Raw genomic sequence first — 21,745 nt, 5'->3', positions numbered from 1 at the left:
GTTAAGAACCAAGCAGATGGCACCAGCCTTCCTTCCTTCTTCTGGACAAAGAATTGGGGTTGATGGGGACAGAGAAAAGGAAAGCTCCCAACTCACTATTTTTCCTTATCTGTCTTACTTTGTTTTAGCATCTGTCTACCTTACCTATAGCCCTCAACCAACAATTACCCTTAGAATCTCTTAGCTTGTCTCCATTTCCCTTGGAGCCGGCCTCCCTCTGTGTCCACCTCCTAGCCCTGAGAGCCTCAGTGTCCTGAAAGACTTGGTCAGAGAGGCAGCACAGAATGATGGAAGAAGCCAGAATCTGGATATATATGGGGCGATGTACTAAAGTGGGAATGGTGGGGAGTTAGAAGGAGGCTCTTAAAGCTTCCCTTCCTCAGGAGATGTTGCCAGATTACCCTCATGCACTCACCAGTACAATCCCCTAAGCCAGATGTGCTGGCTCCAGAGATATCCTGGTCAAAGGTAGCCCTATGGGAAAGAAGGAAGAAATGACCACTAATTAAATCCTACAGTATATTATGTGGCAGATCCAATTATGATCTCATTTGATATTCATAACAAGCCTATTATTTCCATTTTACAGATGAGGAAATGGAGGCAAACAGGTTAAGTGACTGGCCCAGGGTCACACAGCTTTTGTCTAAGATAGGGGTAGCATTTTATCTGCTATGCTGTTATTTAGCTGTACTGTGGGGCAACAGGTGGAGAAAAAGAGGGTTCAGAGTACTACGAAGTCCCAGCCCCCCCTCTCATTCATATCCCCTTCTTCTTGCATCTGAATGAACTTATCATTTGGAGCAAGAAGGAACCTCTGAGGTCATCTGACCCAGATTCCTTTTAGGGAAACTGAGGGACTTGTCTGAGATCACACAGTTAGGAAGCAGCAAAGCTGGATTTGAATCCATGCCTTTGGATTCCAAATGCATCATTCTGCTTCTCCAGACCATTGCTGTTTGGGGTTGGGTGGGGTCCTAGGGCAGCCACGCAGGAAGGCTAAGGAGAAGGCTCCCCTAGCTGTTGGCCTTATCACTTTGGAAATCCCAACTCCTATTTCAGTAACACTTGAAGACTTAGAAAGAGCTTTCCTCAAAATATGCTCCCTCTGTCTTACAGAGGAGGAAAATGGGACTCTTAAGATGATCTGGGTAATGGGGGGATGCAGCAGATAGAGTATCAAGCCTACAATCAGGAAGATTCAACTTTCTGAGATCAAATCTCATATCAGACACTTATTAGATTTGTGACTCTGGATAAGTCACTTAACCCAGTTTGCCTCAGTTTCCTCATCTGTCATATGAGCTGGAGAAGGAAAAGGTAAAACATGCCAGTATGTTTGTTGAGAAAATCCCAAATAGGGTCTTGAGGAGTCAGGCATAACTGAAATGACTGAAGAAAAAGGGGTGAATTAACTTGGGGAGAATGCCACATCCACATAAGGCATCTAGGAGTACTTAAAGGGACCCTGGACTTGGAGGCAGAGGGTCTGAGGCACTCAAATTCCCTGAGTCTGTTTCCTCAGCTATCCAGTGAGGGGAATTTCCTTTTTGGCTTTAAATCTTATGTCCTTAGGAATCCTGCTTGAGGTTGGGGACTGTCTTCATTAAGCTGACTTCATTCCTGGCTCCTGGCCCAGAGCTCTGGACACAGTAGAAGCTTAGTCACTGTTCACTGTTACCTGCAGGACACTGGGCCAGTCACTTATTCTCTTGGAGGCCCAGTTTCCCCATCTGTGAAATGAGGGCACTGGAGTAAACTCAGTTCAGTTTTAATCACCATCTACCAAATGCCTACTATTAGCAAAATGATTAGAGATCCTCTCAGGATTGGAAAAGGGATTTGAATCCAGATCCCCTAAGCCACTTTGTCTATTGGACCATAATGCCAGGCTCCAAAGCTCAGACACACATACACATTCACAAACACTCAGATCTCACAATACTATTTCTCTCCTCAATTTGTCCCCAAGGATGCCTCGAGAGTGCTCTGGGACTCAAGTGGTCCCAGGTGATGGACAGAGAGGAGAAGGCATCATCTTCCTCAGTTTGCCTATACCTGGTGCCCGGGGCCAGGAAGATGCAGGTGCCATCCGGTGTCCAGCCACAGTAGGGGTCCTGGCTGCCAATGCAGTTCCTGGAGGGCAGGAAGGAAAGGGGAGGGAGAGGAAGTGAGGTAAGAGATCCAAGCTCCCTTCTTTAGGTTTGGCATAGGGGCCTGTCTTCCAGGCCTCCCCCACGTCTGGCTGTTCCATAGTTCCCTTAGACCTCTGCCTCCCCAGGACTCCCAGGGGCCCCAGGTGACCCTGATCTCCAGGCCCAGGGTCTCAACTCAACAAGCAGTCCAAGGCTCTTGGAAACTCACTTCATGCAGCCTGAGTGCTGCTGGCAGCGGGCCACGGGTACACGGACTACACAGCGAGGAAAGGCCACCAGCAGGGCACCGGCCGTGGGGTCGATCTCCAGGCTCAGAAGCCTCCGGCTCTCCTCAGGGCCACGCCCGCACCTGGCAGAAAAAAGGATCTGTTGGGCTTTGGACCAGGCAGGATGCCCACAGGGAAGGGGGAAGCTGGGGTCTGGGTTGGGACTGTTCTAATAAGCCTCCCTCCCTGCCCATCCTGGCAAGCTCCTAGGGAAAATGAGGCTGCCACAGCTCCCAGAGCTGGGAGCAAACTCAAACCTCACCCTCCCAGTATGCCCTCACCTGTCGGGCCGGTAAGTCTCAAACTCCTCCAGAAAGACGCTCTGCTCAGTGGGACCCCGGGAGCCACTACTGGGTCGAATCAGGAACTTCAGAACAGTGCCAGCATCAGAACCCAGGAATACGACAGTCTGGTTCCCCCAGGGCCCTGCACTGGTGTCCACAGCCACACGGGTCAACTGGTGCCTAATGCCCAGGGAGAGGAAGGAAGGTCAAAGCTTGGGCAGCTTTGTCCCTGGCTGGGCCTTCCAAGGACCAGATGCATACCGCCCTTACTCAGACACCTATAGGTGTCTATTATAAATACACATACCAACATGCCCATGAGAATATATACACATGATAAATGTGTGACACTTGATAAATGTGTGGATTGTTGAATACCCACACAATAAATGTACATCTCTTTTTCTCCAGCAATACCTACATATGCATTCAAAATCAAGTTCATTGTTTCCTCCCTACATCCAATTCTCCTTCTGGCTTTTGCATTTCTACTAATGGAAGTACATTCACCCAGGTTGCCATATTCCTAAAGTGAGAACCATCTTGGACTCTTCCCTTTCCTCCATCCCCAACAGACATTCAATTGTCTACAAAGTCCTATGATTTTACTTAAGGACAGTCCTTGCATTTACCTTCTATATTACTCTTCTATTCTCTCTTTTGGCACAGAGCACCAGCACTTGATACTAGCTAGCTGTGTGACCTTGGGTGAGTCATTTAACCCTGACTGCCTTGCATCCAGAGCCATCTCCAGTGGTCCTGATCCTTATCTGGTCACTGGACCCAGATGGCTCTGGAGAAGAAAGTGAGGCAGACACCCCCTCACTCAAATCCAATTCACTTACTTGTCATGACATCACCTCCCTGATGTCATGGTCTTCTTTGAGAATGAAGGACAAACATCATCATCATCATCATCTATTCTCTCCGCTAACATCCTAATCTTGGCCCTCACTGCCATGCAGAGGTCTCCTTTACACCCTTCCTCTAAATCCAGTCTACACAGCAATGCTAAAATCATCCCTCATCTAGTCATGTCCCTCTTCTCCTTCCAAATTATCTTCAGTGGCTTCTTAGAGCTTACCAGGTAAAGAGCAAACTTTTCTGGATGACATCTAACTAAGGCAGTCCCTCCTGCCCCCACCTTTCCAGCCTCATCTCATTATTCTCTAGTCAAATCAGTCAAAACTTTCTATCTCACAACTTTGCCTAGGATTTCCAGCCTCCTTGCCTACTGTTCCCATATGGTACTTGTCCTCTCTCCCAGTCTTGTCCTGGTAAATCCCTAGGATTGCCAACTCGAACCTCAGGCAATCTCTTTTCTTTTTTTTTTCAATAAGCATCATTTCCCTTCAATCTCTCTCTGTACTTTGCTCTCCCCTCTTCATTTCAACAAGATCTTCACCATCATCCCCTCCCCTTGCTCTTCTATTTCCTTTGGTGTTGTCTTAAACCATTAGATTGTGAGTTCCTCGAGGGTAGGGATGGCCTTGTTTTTAATTGTAGTTGAACCCCCTAGTTTGTCCCATTAAACCAGGAGCATAGTAAGAGTTTAATAAGTGTTTATTGACCACTGTTCTCTCTGCTGCGATATTACTACTAAATGTATTTTTATGCTCGTCTGAATCTGTGACTTATACCCCTGTCATGGACTGCGAACTCCATCGAGGTGGGGGACCCCATCTCAGCTAAATTTTTTATTTCCTCTAACCCTGAGCGCAGGACTCTGAACACAGTTGTCATGTCATAAATGTTTCCTGAGTAATGCATATGTGCTGATATATATGTCATGCAGGCCAAGACAGCTGTGAGCTAACACTGTCCCTCTCCACCAATGAAGATGATCACCAATATTTGTGCATAATAATATTTGATGACATGGATATAATTATGAAACAACCCCATCCACACATACATTTCTTTCTCTCCATTCCCCATGTACTCACCGGGCAAGGGTGCGGACAATCCAGGGAGCGTGGCCCAGGGAAGGAACTGCTTCATCCATGAGGGGATGAGTCTTGACAAAGTTGAGGATCTCATCGGGAAAGGCACTGGAAGCATTGTAGGGCATTCCAGGGGCTGCACAGAGTCCAGGCCTGAGAGAGGAGGAGGGGGAGAAGAAGGAGGAAAGCTTAGGAACTATCCAGTGTCCAGAGGGCTGATGCACTGCTCCCACTGAGCCCTGGCATTTTGGCTGGGAATCATGGGCAACTGGTTGAGGTCAGAGGGCATGGGATCAAATCTGGTCTTTGACACTTATTGGTTCCATGTGACCCTGGAGATTCTACTTGCCCTTAAAATCTATGGACCCCTCCTCAGAATAATATTTTTAAAAAGCAAAAACAAAATATGCAGGCTTACAAAGGAAATCAAACATTTTAAAATACAGCTATCCATATTTTTGAAGTTCCTTGACCTCATGTTAAGAATTCCTGGACTAGATGACCCTAAAAGAGTCTTCAGTTCTGATTTCCCTAGGATCTGAGTTCTAGCCAGGTCTTTGGTTGATTTCTATGGCTGACTGGCAGTAAAGATAGGGCAAAAGCCACTTCTCAGCTTCCCTGGCTTCTTTTAAGACCCCCACCTTCTATAGGATGTCTTCGAATCCTCCTTACTTCTAGCATCTTCTGTCTGTTATCTCCAGCTGATTTCCCCTGAGACTATGTACTTCTTGGGAGCAGGGACTGCCTTTTGCCTTTCTTTGTATCACCAGAACTTGGCCCGGTGCTTTGCTACTTAATGCCCAACTCACCGAGGCTTGGGTACCAGCTCTTCAGGCACTGGGGTCCAGATGGACTCTGGCGACTTCTGTTCTCGAAAGCGACCCTCAAAGACAGCTGCCACCTGGCCCATGTCAAAAGCGCAGACAGCCGAGCCAGGGATACTACAGGGGGAAAGGGGTGTGAAGATGGAGAGGTCACAGCCAGTTCCAGACAGGAAGCTGAGGCAAGGCTGGGGGGCACAGGGGGATTCAGGTCTGGTGGTGAGTTAGGAACATGGAGGATGGAAGAACTTGAGAGGTAAGTACCTGGACTCTGGGGGCATGGAGCATTGGGGAAAGAGGAGGGCCAACATGCAATGTTGGGGTGAGGGCAGGGTGAGTTAGCCACCTCAAGAGAGGTATGGCCTGGGGGAGAAGTCTCAGTGAGGACAGAGAGAGGGTTGGGTGGCCATGTGGAAGGCTTCCACTCAGCCTCGAGGCTCTGGACCTGAAGGACGTTCAGCTCACAAGGCGTTGAATTGGGGCCCATCTAGCACCATCCCCTGTTCTATTGACCTGTTGCTGGGGGTAGAGAAGAGGGCCAGGATCACAGGGCGGCCTCCCAAATTGAGGATGCCAGTGGCAGCCTGGAGGACGTTGAAATAGAAGTGGGAGTCTCCGGGCACAGAGCAGTTGAGTCGGGCCTTCAGGAAGGATGTCCATTGCTTCTCCAATACTCGAGGGGAGCCACCCACATCATTCTTGCACACGCGGCCCACACGAGACACCACAACCTATGGGGCAGCCCTGGTGGGTCACATATCCCATCCATTCCCTGAACCTAGCCTGCCTTGAACTTCCACAGGATAGAAATCAGTCAGAGAGAAAGCAGAGGCCCAGACTGAAGTCAGAGAAATATCACTCTTTGACCTGAGGCAAGGTATGCCTTTCTCTAAGCCTCAGCTTCCTCACCTAGAAAGTGAGGGGTTGGATCAAATGACCCCTAAGAATCCTTACACTTTTAAGGGTTTGGGGATTTGGAGGTGGATTTTTTCAATGGAGAGACACACAAGTGTGGTGTAGGGGAGAGAGCCCTGGATTCTGGTTCAGTTTCTACTGTTGATGTGTCACTTTTTCAAGTCACTTCCCATCTATGCGGCCTCAGTTTCCTTATTTGTTAAACTGGAGCAAATGATTCCTGCCTTTCCTCCTGAGAGGGTCCACTAAGATAACAGATATGAAAACATTAGATCCAACAGGAATGAAAGAGGCCCTTTTTCTTCCCCACAGTACTTATCTCTGGCTGGAAATACTCTACAAACTTGTTCTGGTACCTGTTATGGACTAGACCTCAGGCACTGGATGCCCCAAAGTTTGTTTCAGGGAGCATCTATATCCACTATATCCCTGCTTCTTCTCCCCAGGCAGGGACTCACCTTCTCCAGGTAGTTGAATTCCATGGCAATCTCTCGGAAAAAGAAATATACGTGACTCCCCCACTCCACGGCATGGATAAAGTAAGGCTCTGTGGGTCAAAGGATGCAATGTCAAGGCCCAGCCCTTATGAGGTGGGATGCTTCCTGGGGTAAGAACTTTTATGATGCATGGGAGAATCAGACGGGGCAGCTAAGGGGGAGAGGGGGCTTTGAATGATGACAAGGGGATTTGGGGATGAGGATGGAAATTCTAGAATGAAAGAATTTCAAAGATTATCCTGTTAGGACTAGCTCCTAGGCCTATCATGTGAAAAACTGAGCCTTCCCTTTGTCTAGCATCACTAGAGGCTCTTATTATGGTGGAGGGATGTTGTCTGAGATACCTTTCCTCCTCCCCTCTCCAGTTCCCCACCTTTGAACCACTTGGAATCATGCTTGACTGTACGGAGTGTGGGGCTGTCACCCAGACTTCGGTAGATGACAGCATCGATGGCTAGGAAGTCAGTGACTGTCGCTGTGAAAAGCATCCCACCTGGGTGAGGATGAGGGGAAAGACAAACAAGTGGGGTTAAGGACATACAGATGCCAAGCATTCACCAAACTGTCTGGGCAATGGATGAATCCTTCCCTGGTCCCTAATTTGAGCTGTATAAGCCTCTAATAACAATTCACCCCTCTGAGAGCCTTTTCCTCATCTGTGCAATGGGTGAACTCTTCCCTCTTGGTTCCCATAGCTAATACACAGACAGAAAGGATGGGGGAAATGAATGTGGCTCAACATCCACTAAGGGGGGTGTATACAGAAGGTGTTTGGGCCTATTTCACCAAAAGACAAGGGATCTAAGGGCTGACCAGTGGCCTCATATTGAATATCAACCCTGGTCCAAGGTGGAGCCTGACACTCACCAGAGTTACAAGCCAGGGACACTCACCAGAGAAGAGGGCAACGTTGGCATGCTTAGGGTCATAGGGGCACCGGGCCATGCCACTTATGTTGTCTCCCATAGGTTCAAGAGTGTCCATCTGCAGGGGTCAGGAGGATAGCAAGAAGGGTATGAGTGACCTGAGAGTCTTTTCTCTCTAGCTCCAGCCCAACAAGGTCATTCTACACTGCCCACCCATTTCAAGAGAAAGAAGACATCTGTAAATTTCTTTGAGATCCACAGGACAAATTCCAAGGGTGGATACAGGCCTGGACTGGGCAAACAGGGTAGGAGCAGGCAGGGTTGGGATTTAAACTATAGCTAGCATAGCCCTAGAGTATCACTGGCCCCATCTGGGACTTGAGCAGTATTACAATTAGTTTTGCCTAAGACAAGAAAAGAAAATGGTGGCTTGCCCTCACCTAATGAACATGACGAAAGGTAAGCAAGGATGGGGCAGTGACAAGTAGGGCTTATTCATTCATGCTCTGATTGGCACAGCCCTAGGTTGGGAGTATAAACAATACCAGGTAGGGCTAGGACTCACACTATAGTTGGCACAGATGGGATTGAATGCATTGGACCCACACACAAACAGGGTGTTATCATCTCGAACCAATAGCACCTTCACAAAGTTACGGCACTCGCCCTGAGGAAGAAGAAGATCATGAGGTTTGGGGGGAATGGGAAGGCTTAAGCCCGCCTGGTAGGGGGGGGGGAAGGGCCATGAATGTGAAAATGGCCTTCTCTATCTGGGATTTATATGGGAAAAATGAGTTTACCTCCTGCTTCCCCTTCATCCGACAGATGTTGATGTCATTTGGATTTGATTGCCAGGTCAGCTTCTGTGGAAACAGAATTAGTGCCATGAAGCTGAGAGAAGGAGCTAGTGTCCAAGGCTGGAATAGATGGGGTTGGGTGGGTTTCAGGTAGGCTAGGGGTGGGTGTGTGTGTGTGTGTGTGTGTGTGTGTGTGTGTGTGTGTGTTAGAGAGAGAGAGAGAGAGAGAGAGAGAGAGAGAGAGAGAGAGAGAGAGAGAGAGAGAGAAGGGGAAGGAAGAGAAGGAGGTGGAAGGAGGTGAATGAAGGGGAGAGGAGAAGAAGGAAGGAGAGGGGTAGGAAAGGGAAAGGAAAAGAGAAACTGGTTCTGAGAAGGGGAGGGACATGATTTCTACAGCTGGAAATAATAATAGCAAGTTCTCACAGATTTATAAGATGGGTACAATGTTGTTATTCCCATATTAGAGATGAGGAAATAGACTTATCAAGGCAAATTGACTTGCCCAGGGTCTAACAACTACTAAGTATGAGAACCCAGATCTCTTCTTACTTCAAATCCAACATGTAGTTGCTCAGTGATGCAGCATGGTATAGTATAAAATGCACTGGATTTGGAAGTCTGAGTTTGAATTCTGGCTCTGTCACTTACTGTGAGACCTTGAACAAGTCATCTTACCTTTGTGAGCCTCAGTTTCCTTATCTGTATGCCATAGAGGTGATAAAGTGGCAAAATGGGGGGGGGTGAGCTAGATGATTACTGGCCAGATGGCCTCTCCCAGAGGTGGCTCTATAGAGTTTGGGGCGAGGGAGTCAGCCCCATGGCTGGGATGGACAGAGGGGTTGTCTCTGAGGTACACCAAGTGGGGACTGGTTCTCCCTCCCTGCCTCTCTCAGCCCAACCAGACCGTGGCCTCTCCTGCCCCCCACTCACCCGATGGTAGCGCAGTTCACTGGCCGTGGGTGGCTCCAGCTCTACTCGGTACAGGTTATCCCTGTGAGGGGGACCCAGGGCTCAGTGAGGGTGGGGGGGCATCCAGACTAACCCTCTGGGCAACCCTTCCCTACCACCCTTCCACAAATATAGCATCCACCATGCCAGCTATATACCCACAACATGGGTATATAGAATGTTGACATGCCTTCATGTACCCTGATATCCCCAACAAATCAACCCAACCCAACCCAGTAACATGTATACATTAACATCCAATATGGCAACACAAAAACTATATGCTAACATGTCCCAGATGATAACATGCCAAACCTTCCCAATCACAGGCTAATTTACTCCAACATCTACCCATACCTGTCTCCAATGAACAGGGTCCTGTTGACCCGAAGCATCCGTTGAATGTTGAGCCCTTCGGGGCTAGAGGCTGGAGGGAAGCGGCTTGGTCCGCTGCCCGTGAATACTGGGTACTGCTTTAAGTCTGTGGATCACAGGGAAGGGAAGTTTAGCTGCTCACTCTAGAGAATAGCTCCTGGGCCATGGGTCCTGTTCCGGGACCATGGGGGAAGGGATGCTTCAGGGGCTTGGACGCATCCTTGTATAGAATCTGCAGGATCTTTCTCCACAATGACCTTCCTCCTCATAGACTCTCCAGGTTCTCTTCCCCAATATTACTCTTCCCTCCCTCTAAAACTTGCAACATCCCTTATTTCAAAGCCCTCAACTCACAATCCCGTGGTGCCACCGCAAGGGGCTGAGGCTCCTCAGGGAAGAGGCCCTGGACAGCTCCCAGCATCAAGGTCAGGATCTGGAGCAGGACATGGGTCCAGGACCTCAGCACCGGGAAAGGTGGTAGGCTGGGTGCTGGCATGGTTCTCTGGCCAGATAGGGTGCTCCTGCAGTGATGAGGGAGAAGAAACAGGCAGTGTATTGAGAAGGATTGGGCAGCTACAGTGACACAGTGGACAGAGCTGTGGATTTGGAATCCAGAACTTTTCATCTTCATGAGTTCAAATCTGACCTCAGATATGTATTAGCTGTGTGACCCTGGGCAAGTCACTCAACCCTGCTGGCCTCAGTTTTCTAATCAACGAAATGAGTTAGAGAAAGAAATGGCAAAACCATTCCAGTATCTCTGCCAAGTAAACCCCAAATGGGATCCCGAAGAGTCCAAACTGGAAATCACTTGGGAGGAAATTGGAGGTTGAAGTTCCTCTGGCTACCACTAGGAGCCGCCTGAGAGCCACCTACCTCTCCCACAGTTCCAGCGCACCTAGGGGCCTCTGGCCAGGAGAAGAGCCCCAGGGACAGTGATCAGACAAGGCTGCCTATCTAGGGAGACGCTGCCTTCTGCACTCTCGAATTTGGAGCCCTGATTCGATTGAGGCGCTTGCCTCAGGCGGGCAAAGCTGGAAGGTGCCAAAAATCTATAAAATATTCATCTACTATCCCAAGCAAACTGTGCTATTAGGCAAGAGGGGCCACAATTTCATATTCCAGCCTTGTGCAAAAAAATGAGCTGGTGACAGTGCTGTCCAAATCCCAGATGTGGCCTGTTTTGTGGCATCAGCAATCCTTCTTCCTCTCTTTTCTCCTCTGACTGGCAGCCCTCTCACCAGCTCCATCTGTCATCATCTCTCTATTGGACAGTTCACCTCCAGGGCAGATTGCAACCCTCTAGATCTTGGGGCAGCCTAGAGTTCCCAAGTGACTCAGAGATGAAGCTAAGGGAGAAATGGGGCACAAACTAGCTTTTCAAGGAGGACCAAGGTCCAGCCCCAGAGGGCATCCGTAAATGGTAAATATCTCTTTCCTATCCTCTTACCCAATTATCCTGCAGTTAGTTGAATGAGGTATTTTTTTAAAGGACTACCTGTCTTTAGCTTCCAGTCAGAATTTCCTACATTTTTCCACTAGCATTTTTGTTATACTGTTCCATTAAACTAGCCTAAATAAAAGATCTAGCTTTTATCAACAAATCTCAAAATCACCAAAAAGTCAGGGTTCTTAATGAGGATGGGACCTTTGAACACAGAAGGCTGACTAGTCCAACCCACTCATCTTACAGATTAGGAAACTGAGGCTAGAGAGGGTATAAATACTTGTATTCTATATACTGTGGAAAAGCAACTAACTATTCATTAATATTCTCCAACACTTTATGGTTTATAAAGTCTGTTAAATAGGTGGTACAGGCATTACTATCATCATTTTAAAGAGGGAGAAAGAGAAAGAGAAAAAAAGAGGTCACACTCCAAAGTAACCAAGTTAGAACTCAAAAGAAAATCTTTCCGTTTCAATCCCAGAGCTCTTTCTAGTACAGCAGTTTTAGTAGTTTTGTGGTACAGTGAAGAAAAACTTAGGCTGAAAGTCAAGAGAACTGAGTTCTTAGCTCTGTTGATTGGTCCCTTATCTTCCTGTTGTCTTCCTAATGCATCTGGCTAATTCAGTATAGACAGGGAAAGTTTCAGGAGCTTCAAAATAGACATCAGGGTTAATGTTATCCAGAGGTCTTGAAGGCAAGTTCAGGTGAAGGGCATAATTGCTACAATACTGCCATTTACTGCAGTCACAGTAACTCTCCTCCATCTCTGTCTGCCACACTTGTAGACTGATTTACAGTCCTGTAACCACTACTCTGAATTCCATTAATCTGTTGGCTTTGACTTACTTATTCAGTATGTCTTTACTAAGCACCTGGTTAGAAGTGTGTGTGGGGGGGTGAGATGAAGATGAACTGAGTCCTGTCCTGAAAAAGCTTCCAGGGTTGCGGAAAGAGAGGAAGGACGTTCTTGGCTAGCTCTCAAAGCTCCTAGTTTGGGGTTGGGACTCTGTGATCTCTTAAAACAATTGACTTTATGGGGCCCCTGCAAACAGAGGTTAGGGAAGACAAGAAACTCAGGCCTCAGGGAGTGACTTTGGTGGAAAACAGGAAGGGTTCCGGATAGACTTAGTCAGAGGTTGCTCCAGCTTGTGATAGCTTCCTTTTCCTGCCCCTTTCACCAAGATCTGTGACTCAATCTGGATGCCCCAGCTCTTGAATGAAGCAGAGGTCCCGCTCTCCACTTCCTCAGCTTCCTGATTCACCCTCCTTCTTCCCTTATGTCCCACACCTACTCCTGTTCCAACACCTGGAGTGACTACTAATATCCAAGGAGTCATTCCAAATCCTCTAGAATTTGTCCAGTGCCTCCCACTAGTCTCTTCTCCTTGACATTAGCCTTTCCTAGCTAGCCTGGGTCTCTTGACTATATCTTTGCCCCCATGTTTTAGCCTGTTCCAATTTTTTTTTTTTTTTGGTTTTTGCAAGGCAATGGAGTTATACAGCCCTTGATCATATGGCTAATTATTAAGTTTCTGAGGCTGGATTTGAACTCAGTACCTCTTGACTCCAGGGTCAGTGCTCTATCCACAGGGCCACCTAGCTAACTCCTCATTCCAACCTTTACCCACCACCTCCTTAGTTTGCCAGACCCTGCCAGACCCTTCCAGACCTCTCCAAGTTCTCTCCATCCTTCAAAATCCAACTCCACCCATACTTCCTCCAGGTGTTCTTGTCCTAACCCTCAACAAGCTTTCTCTATTTTGAGATCTATAGTTCGGCCCTTGATGATTATAGTGTGTCCCCAATTGTCACAGGTCGTGAGTCTTGTCTCTTTTCAGATTGGGGGCTCCCCAAGGACAGGGTCCAGGTCATCTTCTCCATCTCCCATCCCTCTAACCAGGTGCTTAGTTTAAAAAAACACCACCAACAACAAACAGCTGGTGAGTAACTCACAAGGCTGACAGGTTAATGGGAGCCAAAGTAAATGGAAGTACAGCTGCTACAGAATTGCAAGCCATCCTACAGAGACAGGAAAGGGGGGAGACAGTTGCAGTGACCGCATTGAATGGCAATATTGTAACGATTGTGCCCTTCCCCATGAACTTGCCTCTGCCTCCCTGTAAACTCCTGGGGATCTGTGGCACTAACACTGCTGTTTGTCCAAGAGCCCCTGAAGTCCTGCAGCCTGTATTGAATTAGACAGATACTTTAGGGAGAAGACACACATAGTCACATAAGAGACATACACAAGAGAAAAACACATACAAGATACACTCACCCAACATACACACAAGAGACATACACATGGGAAACACACATAAGCCACACTCACCCAACATATACACAAGACATATAGATTTGCCCAGGAGACACACACACACACACACACACACACACGCACACACACAGAGCACACATTTTAATTTGCCTTACCTGGAGCTGGACATCAATGAACAGGGAATGACGAAGATCTCCTGACTTCACTCTAGGTCATCTCCTGTTTGTGTTGGTGGCCTGAATTCCCTTCCAGAGAGCTTCATTTCTTCCTTTGTCAAATGATGGGTCAGGCAGGTTTTACAGGAGTTGGTTATGAAGTGCTTCCAAAAACCTCTGTGTGAAAGCAAGGGGAAGGGAACATAAGAAGAAAGCTTCATTTAGTGAAAAAAAGCCTTGGCAGGGAGTAAAAGAACCTGGCTTTGAGATTCACCTCTGCCCCCAACTTGTTTAGTGACCTCCAGCAAGTCATTTCCCTGCCTAGACCTTAGTTATCTAACCAATCAAAGGAGGGGGTTGAACTAAACACTATATGGTCAACAATGTCTCTTCTAGCTCTGATGTTCTGTGTTCTAATCTCATATCTAGTGAAAAGCAATTAACAGTGAGCCCTTTGCTTCAAGATCTCAAAAATATTCTTTTCTTTACTGCTGCATCCAGAAACATATTTCAGTTCCTTGTTCTTAAAAATCCTTCTTATGGAAATATTTTACATGATTGCACAAGTATATATCTCCCTCAGAAAGGGAATTGAGAAAGGATAGAATTTGGAACTCAAAAACTTTTGTTTTAGTAGATATTAAAATTTATTTTAAAATGTAATTAGTAAAGAATAAAACATATTTAAAATTTTTAAAAAATTATTCAAACTGACCATTAAAAATCCTCTTAACTCTGCTCTCTTTTGAAGTTATCAGCCTTTATCTCTCCTCATTCACTGCAAAACTCACTTGATTTGGAATCATGATAAAGTATTACAATCAATACCGCTTCCTTCCTGTGTGGCTTTGAGAAAATTATTTCCCTTCTCTGGGCCTCAGGGATCTCTATCAAATAAACCAAATGATCTCTGAAGTCCCTTCTTGCCCTCCCTAGAAAGAATCCTTCCCCGGATTCAATTTTTACCTTTAGGAAGATGATCCTTAAATATTCATCTCCAGCCCCAATTTTGCCCCAGTTCCAAGTCTCTACTTGAATGTTTGTCTCAATGGCACCTCAATGCCCCAAACTAGAACTCATCATATAATTCATTTATAGGTCACTTCTACCAATTCCCCTATTTTAATTTTTTTTTGCAAGGCAATGGAGTTAAACGACCTGCCCAAAGTCACATAGCTAGATAATTATTAAGTGATGAGGTCACATTTGAACTCAGGTCCTTCTGACTCCAGGCCCTATCCACTTTGCCACCTAGCTGCCCCTCCCTTATTTCTAGTGATGGTACTACCATCCTCCTCATCACCCAGACTCAAACCTTTGATTCTTCTCTCCTACATCTATTGCCTTGTTTTTCAGTCATTTATTCCCTAGTCTCTTGTATCTGGCTTCTAATTCTATCATTATCCAGAAATAATTTTTCCAAAGGACACCAAAGTCTTTTAACTGGGAGGTAGCTAGGTGGTGTAGGGGATAGAGCGCTAGAATCAGAGTCAGGAAAAGCTAAATTTGGACACTTACTAGTTGTATGATGTTGGGTAATCTCTTTCAGCCTCAGTTTGCTCACTTGTAAAATGCAGATAATAATAATAATAGTGACTGCCTCACAGGTTTCTTATGAGGGTCATATGAGGTAGAAAAAATTCTGCAAATCTAGCTATTATAAGGATAATTGCTAAATTTGATATCTTTTTCTCAATTCACACTCTGAGCTCTCTGTAGCATACTACACCATCTCCTTGGAGACTCCTTCTTCCTTGCTGTCTTCCCACCTGTCTGGCCACTCCTCCACTCCTCTGTTAGGTCATTGCCTTCCTCCTACTCCCTGAGGGTGGGTGTTTTCCTACTCTCTGGCCTCTATCCTTAGCACTAGACTTTATCACTCACTTATCCTTTCCTGGATTCAATTTTCACCTTTAGGAAGAAGACACTTAAATATCCATCTCCAGCCTCAAATTTACCCCAGTTCTGAGTCTAATTCTACAGATGCCTTTTAGACATCTCTACTTGAATGTCTATTCCAATGTCATCTCCCAAACTAGAACTCATTATACTGCTAGGCCACTCCTACCAACTCCCCTAGTTCTCTTAATGGTACCACCCTCCTCCTCATCACCCAGACTCAAAACCTTTGATTCTTCCTTCTCCTTCTCCACATAGCCAATCAATGGATTTTACTGCTCTCACACAATTTCTGTCTTCTGTCCCTTTCTCCTCCACTCACACAACCACAAACTGAGTTCTATCTTCCATCACCTCTCACCTGGACCATTGCTGGAGCATTCTAATTAGTTTCCTATCTCTTCTCCACTCCATCCTCCACAAGGCTGTCAAAATAGTTCTAATGCACAGATCTGGCCATGTCAGTCCCTTGGTCAAAGATCTTCAAGGGCTCTCTACTGACTGGAGGATAAAATAGTACGGACCTCAAAGCTTTCCACAATCTGGTTCCTGCCTACCACTTCAGGCCTTTTCACGTGATTCTGCTTCAAGGATTCTAGCTCAGAATGGACCACTACCTGTTCTAGAATCGCAGACCATGAGGCATAGAAAGGATCTCGTTGATCATCCACTCCGACCTCAGCATGAGAGGAAATCCACTCTCACATACCCTGAACAAGTCTTCCCTGAATTCAATATACCATTTCATCAAGTCAGAGAGTTAGGTAGAAGGAACTTTAGAGAAATGTTAACGAATTCAACTCCTTTATTTTACAGGTTGTGGAAACTGAGAGGAGCCCAGAGAGGAGAGGCAATTTGCCTAAGATGATACCAGTGAAAAGTGGTAGAGGCAGGGCTTCAGCTCTATCTTCTGACTCCAAGTTTAGTGCCCTCTTTACTGTATCCATCTCTCCCAATAGATTATTGCATCTCCCACTTCTATGCATTGATTTGCATTGGTCAAACCAAAGCCTGGAATATATATCTGAAAAAATCCTTTTATTTCTCCAAGTATGAGCTCAGGTATCACTTGATCAAGGAAATGTCTCCTGTTCCACCTGTCCTGCCCCCAGCTACAGGGGCTCTTTTCCTCTCACATTTTCATAGAGCACATTGTCTGATTTTCACTTTTGCTCCTTTCAGAAGTCTACCTTATGCCTTATTTCTTCCTGTGGCTCCCTTTCCCCTTATTCCAACATTGTAGATTGTAAGACCAGTGTGTGTGTGTGTGTGTGTGTGTGTGGTGTGTGTGTGTGTTATGTATGTGTGTATGTATGTATATGGGCATGTGTGTGTGTTGTGTGTATATATGGGCTATGTATATGTAAGTATGTGTGTACGTGTTTGAGAAAATGATGTCATTCTGTCACCTTTGGATTTTCAGTGCTGATCCATAACAAAGACTTAAGAATGGTGAAATGAATTCTATATTCTAAAATCTCTCCTAGTTTTGACATTATCTCATCTATGTTCTAAGGTTCATAACCTGGGCTGTGAAAACTTATTTTTATATTGTGACAATCATATTTCAGGATCATTGGTTTCCATTATAGTAACATGTATTTTATTTTACACATTTTAAAATGTTATTTTAAGAAGAACTTAGGTTTAACCAGATTGCCAAAGTGGTCCAGGACAGAAAAAGGGTTAGGAAATCTTGCTCTGGGGTCTTTCAGGGTTGACACCACCAGACAGAGGTAGGGCAGGTCTACCTGAGAGACAGTGACTTCTAGGTGGCAGGGCTAGAACCAGGATGGATTGGCTGGTTATCCACACCAGTCCAAATTCACCTCATAATTCCTCCCTTTTTGGCAAGATTTTTCCTTTAAGGTACATAGAGCATGTCCTTCACGCTTGTGCCTGTAATAATGCTATTACTCCCATTTTACAGATGAAGAAATGAAGATGAAAAAAAATCTGTCCCTGTCTCTCACTGTCTCTCTCTTTCTTCCTGTCTTCTCTTTCTCTCTTTACCTATCTTTCCCCAAGTATCAGAATAGTGACTAAAACTCAGGCTGGCTCAAAGACCAGTGATGTCAAAAAAGTGATCCTTGTCACCTCTTATAATTTATGGTTGGGTGGAGTTTGGTCGGGAAGTGAGGGGTATGATGGGGAGAGGGGATGTACTGTTTGTGCCTCAGAACATCAGGAACAGCCCTATCTAGTCATATAGAACAAACACTCTGGGCTTTGAACTCAGAGCTGGATTAGCCAAGAAACAGGAGGGATTGAGGGCGGGTGTCCTTTTTGTACCTCAAGGTCTGCTCCCAGTACATGGTAAGGGAAGGTCTCTTCATTGAGGAAAAGTTCTGGGATGCTCATGGCTTCTGACCCTTGACTCCACCAAGCCCTCATGTAATAATGAGCTCTCTCAGTACCTCCCCCCAGTGTTGGGTTAGAGGAGACTTGTCATGGTTTACCCCTCCCAAGGTTCAGGGGAGGCCTCTATCCCCTCACAGACCATCTGCTTTCTTTGCTGAAACCTGAGGCTGATCCGAGGCATCTGATTGCAGCTGCCGGCGCCCGCTCGGCTCCGGAAACCCAGGCCTCACCACCTGCCAGGCCGGAGACGGGTCTGGGCACCTGGTAGCCAATGGGGCCTAAACCACTGGGTGGGGGAGTCAAAGGGAGGAAGGGAAGAGGAAAGAGCTAGCATGCATCTCAGTGTGTGTGTGTGTATAATGTTTGATCATGAAAGGCCAGTGTGTGTGTGTGTGTGTGTGTGTGTGTGTGTGTGTGTGTGTGTGTATGTATATATATATATATATATATATATATATATATATATATATGTATGCATGAGTGTCTTCATATGGAGGATCTAAAATTTAGAACTAGAAGGGTCCTTAGAGATCATTCAGTTTTTACAAATGAGAACTGAGGCACAGAGCTATTTAATAACTGAAGTGCCATAGGGAATAATCAGTAGGACCAGGATTCACCCTGCGTTGCTGCTTAGGTGTCTCTCTGAGGACACGGGGTCCTCAGTCAGGGAAGTGGGACTTGAGGAGGGCAAGGCCTGAGCACTTCTGGGAAAAGGCCCAGCCCCAGCTTAGCTGACCTCCCTGATGCATGTCTGCCTTCCTCAGAGCCTCAATCCGTCCCAGAGCCTGTCCACATCAGCCGGCAGTGGCTCGTGCCAGATATCAATTACCTGCCGCAATGTTTCCTGGGGACACTAATTAACTATGGGTGCTTGATGAGGCCTCCTGGCTCATCCATTTCTCACTGAAGGCTCCTGGCCTTTCTTCAAGTGCTGGGCAGCTTGATCCCCCAAGGTCCCACTAGGAAGGGATCGGAGTCCCAAGCCAGTCTGAGCTTGTCTGCCACTTCCCCCTAGCCCCAAAGCCACAACTCTAGTTCCAGTGGCTGCACAGATTCAGGCAGCAATAAAAGTTCTCAGGAATCATTTACCTTCCAGTCAAATAGTCTCACTTACTGTTCCTCACATACAACATTGCCTCCCACCTCTGTATCTTTGCAAAACTCTCCCTTCTTGGTACAGTAGTTAAGATCAATGAACCTGGAAGGCTCATCTCTCTGAGTTCAAATCTGGCTTCAGACATTTACAAGTTGTATGACCTTGAGTAAGTCCCTTAACCCCTCAGTTTCCTCAACCGTAAAATGAGCTGGAGAAAAAAGTTGGCAAAACATTCCATTAACTTTGCCAAGAAAACCCAAATGGCAGAAATATTGGGGAGTTTTGCCATGTCCTTCTCAGATTGTCTCATGAATGAGGAAACTGAGGTAACCAAATAGGATGGGACTGAATAACTGTACCTCTGCCTCTTTGAACCAGTCTCCAATATTCCTTGGAGACTCCTTGTACAGTAGAGCCTCCTCTTCCCACTTTATATTTATTTTGCTTTTACTTATCTTCAGGCATGTTGTTTTTGCTCGTTCACAGTAGAACTTTGAGGGCAGAGATGATTTCAATTTTGTTTTTGTATCTCCACCCTTGGTACAAGAGGAGATTAATCAATGCTTAGACTGAATTGAATCAAATGAAATCTAGTCCAAGCCATTTTACAGATAGGATAATTCAGATCCATTAAGGGGGAAGGGACTCACCCAAGTTCTCACAGTCAGTCAGCCAACTAAAGAGAATCAGAAACTACTCAGAGCCTGTAGGATCAGGTTCAATGTCCAGAGCAAGCAAATAGCTACAATGCTACATTTCACTGGGAAACTGTGGCAGAGGAAACCTAAGAAGAGATACTTACTCCAATACACAATTAAGTGCATGTAGCAAAAGATCCTCTCCCATGACAAAGATCCCAGCCTGTTAAGAAAGCTGAAAAGGCCCTACAAGAAGGAACAGAATGTCAAAGGGCCAGGGGTCCTAAAGACTAATGTTAGAACTAGGAGAATATTAGAACAAAGAGTGTCACAATCAGAAGGGGCCTAAGAACATATGGTAGAGATGAGAGGGCGTAAAGGTCATCTAGTAGAGGGGTTGCCAAACTTTAAGTAACAGACCCTTGGAGAGACCCCAGAAGAACAGTTCCCATGTGACAAAGTAGTTAGATCATCACTGGGCCTGCAATCAGGATGACTGGAGATGCCCCTGGATGCAAGGTAATCAGGGTTGTGTGACTTGCTCAAGGTCCCACAGCTAGTAAGTGTCAAGTATCTGAGGCATCATTTGAACTCAGGTCCTCCTGACTCCAGGGCCAGTGCTCTATCCACTGTGCCACCTAGCTGCCCAGAATCATTGGTTTAATCCACTTCTTTCCTTCTCCAGATGGGGAACCAAGGCCTGGAGAGCCAAAGACTTGTCCAAGCTCATATAATTTGTTAGACATAGTTAGATGTAGTGTTGGTGTATAGTGTGAAGCACTCTGGACTTGAAATCAGGAGTTTTGGATTTGATTAAATCTGATTGATACTTGCTATATGACTGGGCAAGTACTTGATTTCATTGGGCCTTGGTCTCCTATATGGAAAACCAGAGAATTGGATAAGACCCCTTCCATCTCTGATTAGATGAGAACATTTTAATAAGAGTCAGTGCCCAGTTCTTATTCCCTGCTTTTTTTGTAAGGCAATCGGGGGTTAAGTGACTTGCCCAGGGTCACACAGAAAGTAAATGTTAAGTGTCTAAGGTCAGAATTGAACTTGGGTATTCCTGGCTCCAGGACAGTATTCTATTCACTATGCGCAACCTGATTGTCAACACAGGCCTCTTAAATATCCAGCAAACTATTGCCTATGATCCTCCTTTTAGTTAGGCTGAACTTTAGCTAGCATCCCTGTATCAATTTATGAAGACTCTTAAGAGAGAGGGTAATGGGGAAGAGAGAAGGAGGAATTCACAGAGTGTTGATGTTCCCCAACCATCCATGAAAAGGTGGTTAGCTGTAAAGGTTGATTGAGAGGGCCTCTTGCCCTAAATGGCACCATATTTTTATCCGAAGGTCTCAAAATTGCTATCTTGCCCTGAAACTGTTCTCTCTCTCTCTCTCTCTCTCTCTCTCTCTCTCTCTCTCTCTCTTTCAGTTGATGTTTTTTGGTTTTTTTGAATTAACATTTTATTTTTTCCCAATTATATACAATAGTAGTATCTACCTATCATTTTTTGTAAGGTTTTGGATTTTACAAGAAGGCTGTCTGGTAGTCTTTACAGTGTTTCCATGCTATACATTGATCAAAATTGGATGTGTTATAAGAGTAAATATAACCCCCCCCCCCCCCAAGAAAATGAGAAACCTCAAGAATAGAGAGAGAAAAAAATGTACTTCAGTCTGTGTTCAAATTTCAATGGCTCTGTCTCTGGGGTGAGTTGCTTTCTTTATCGTAAGTCCACCAGAGAAGCTATTTCAATATTTTCCCACAATTGCTATTACTAGCTGTATTTCCCTCCACTGTATTCCTCCTCACTCTCATTTATTCTATTCTCTCTTTCTTTTTATCCTGTCCCTGTCCAAAAGTGTTTTGTATCTGAGTACTCTCTCCTACAATCTTCCCTCTCTTCTATCACCTATTCCCCCCTTCCCTCCCCCCATTCCCATCCCTTTCTTCTCATTTTTCTCTAGGGTAAGATAGATTTCCTCACC

At 45.8% G+C, this 21,745-nt stretch overlaps 1 protein-coding gene across 4 annotated transcripts in view; it reads right to left on the bottom strand.

The window, feature by feature from the left end:
• Positions 1-21,745, bottom strand: part of SEMA6B (semaphorin 6B) — a 48,624-nt gene that overhangs the window by 5,792 nt on the left and 21,087 nt on the right. For all 4 annotated transcript variants that reach the window (XM_074203993.1, XM_074203990.1, XM_074203992.1 and 1 more), the window contains 16 exons: positions 13,752-13,928; positions 10,223-10,389; positions 9,851-9,974; positions 9,476-9,536; positions 8,549-8,611; positions 8,314-8,415; positions 7,776-7,866; positions 7,256-7,375; positions 6,844-6,932; positions 5,984-6,201; positions 5,459-5,590; positions 4,653-4,802; positions 2,704-2,886; positions 2,365-2,505; positions 2,059-2,136; positions 416-474 (listed from right to left, as the gene is read on the bottom strand). In XM_074203993.1, the coding sequence (XP_074060094.1) occupies positions 416-474; positions 2,059-2,136; positions 2,365-2,505; positions 2,704-2,886; positions 4,653-4,802; positions 5,459-5,590; positions 5,984-6,201; positions 6,844-6,932; positions 7,256-7,375; positions 7,776-7,866; positions 8,314-8,415; positions 8,549-8,611; positions 9,476-9,536; positions 9,851-9,974; positions 10,223-10,389; positions 13,752-13,765 (1,792 nt within the window). In that variant the 5' untranslated portion in view covers positions 13,766-13,928. The remainder of the gene's footprint in view (positions 1-415; positions 475-2,058; positions 2,137-2,364; positions 2,506-2,703; positions 2,887-4,652; positions 4,803-5,458; positions 5,591-5,983; positions 6,202-6,843; positions 6,933-7,255; positions 7,376-7,775; positions 7,867-8,313; positions 8,416-8,548; positions 8,612-9,475; positions 9,537-9,850; positions 9,975-10,222; positions 10,390-13,751; positions 13,929-21,745) is intronic.

This window comes from Macrotis lagotis, chromosome X (assembly GCF_037893015.1).
Source record: "Macrotis lagotis isolate mMagLag1 chromosome X, bilby.v1.9.chrom.fasta, whole genome shotgun sequence".
NCBI lineage: Eukaryota > Metazoa > Chordata > Mammalia > Peramelemorphia > Peramelidae > Macrotis > Macrotis lagotis.
This window is presented reverse-complemented; position numbering and strand designations above follow the sequence as displayed.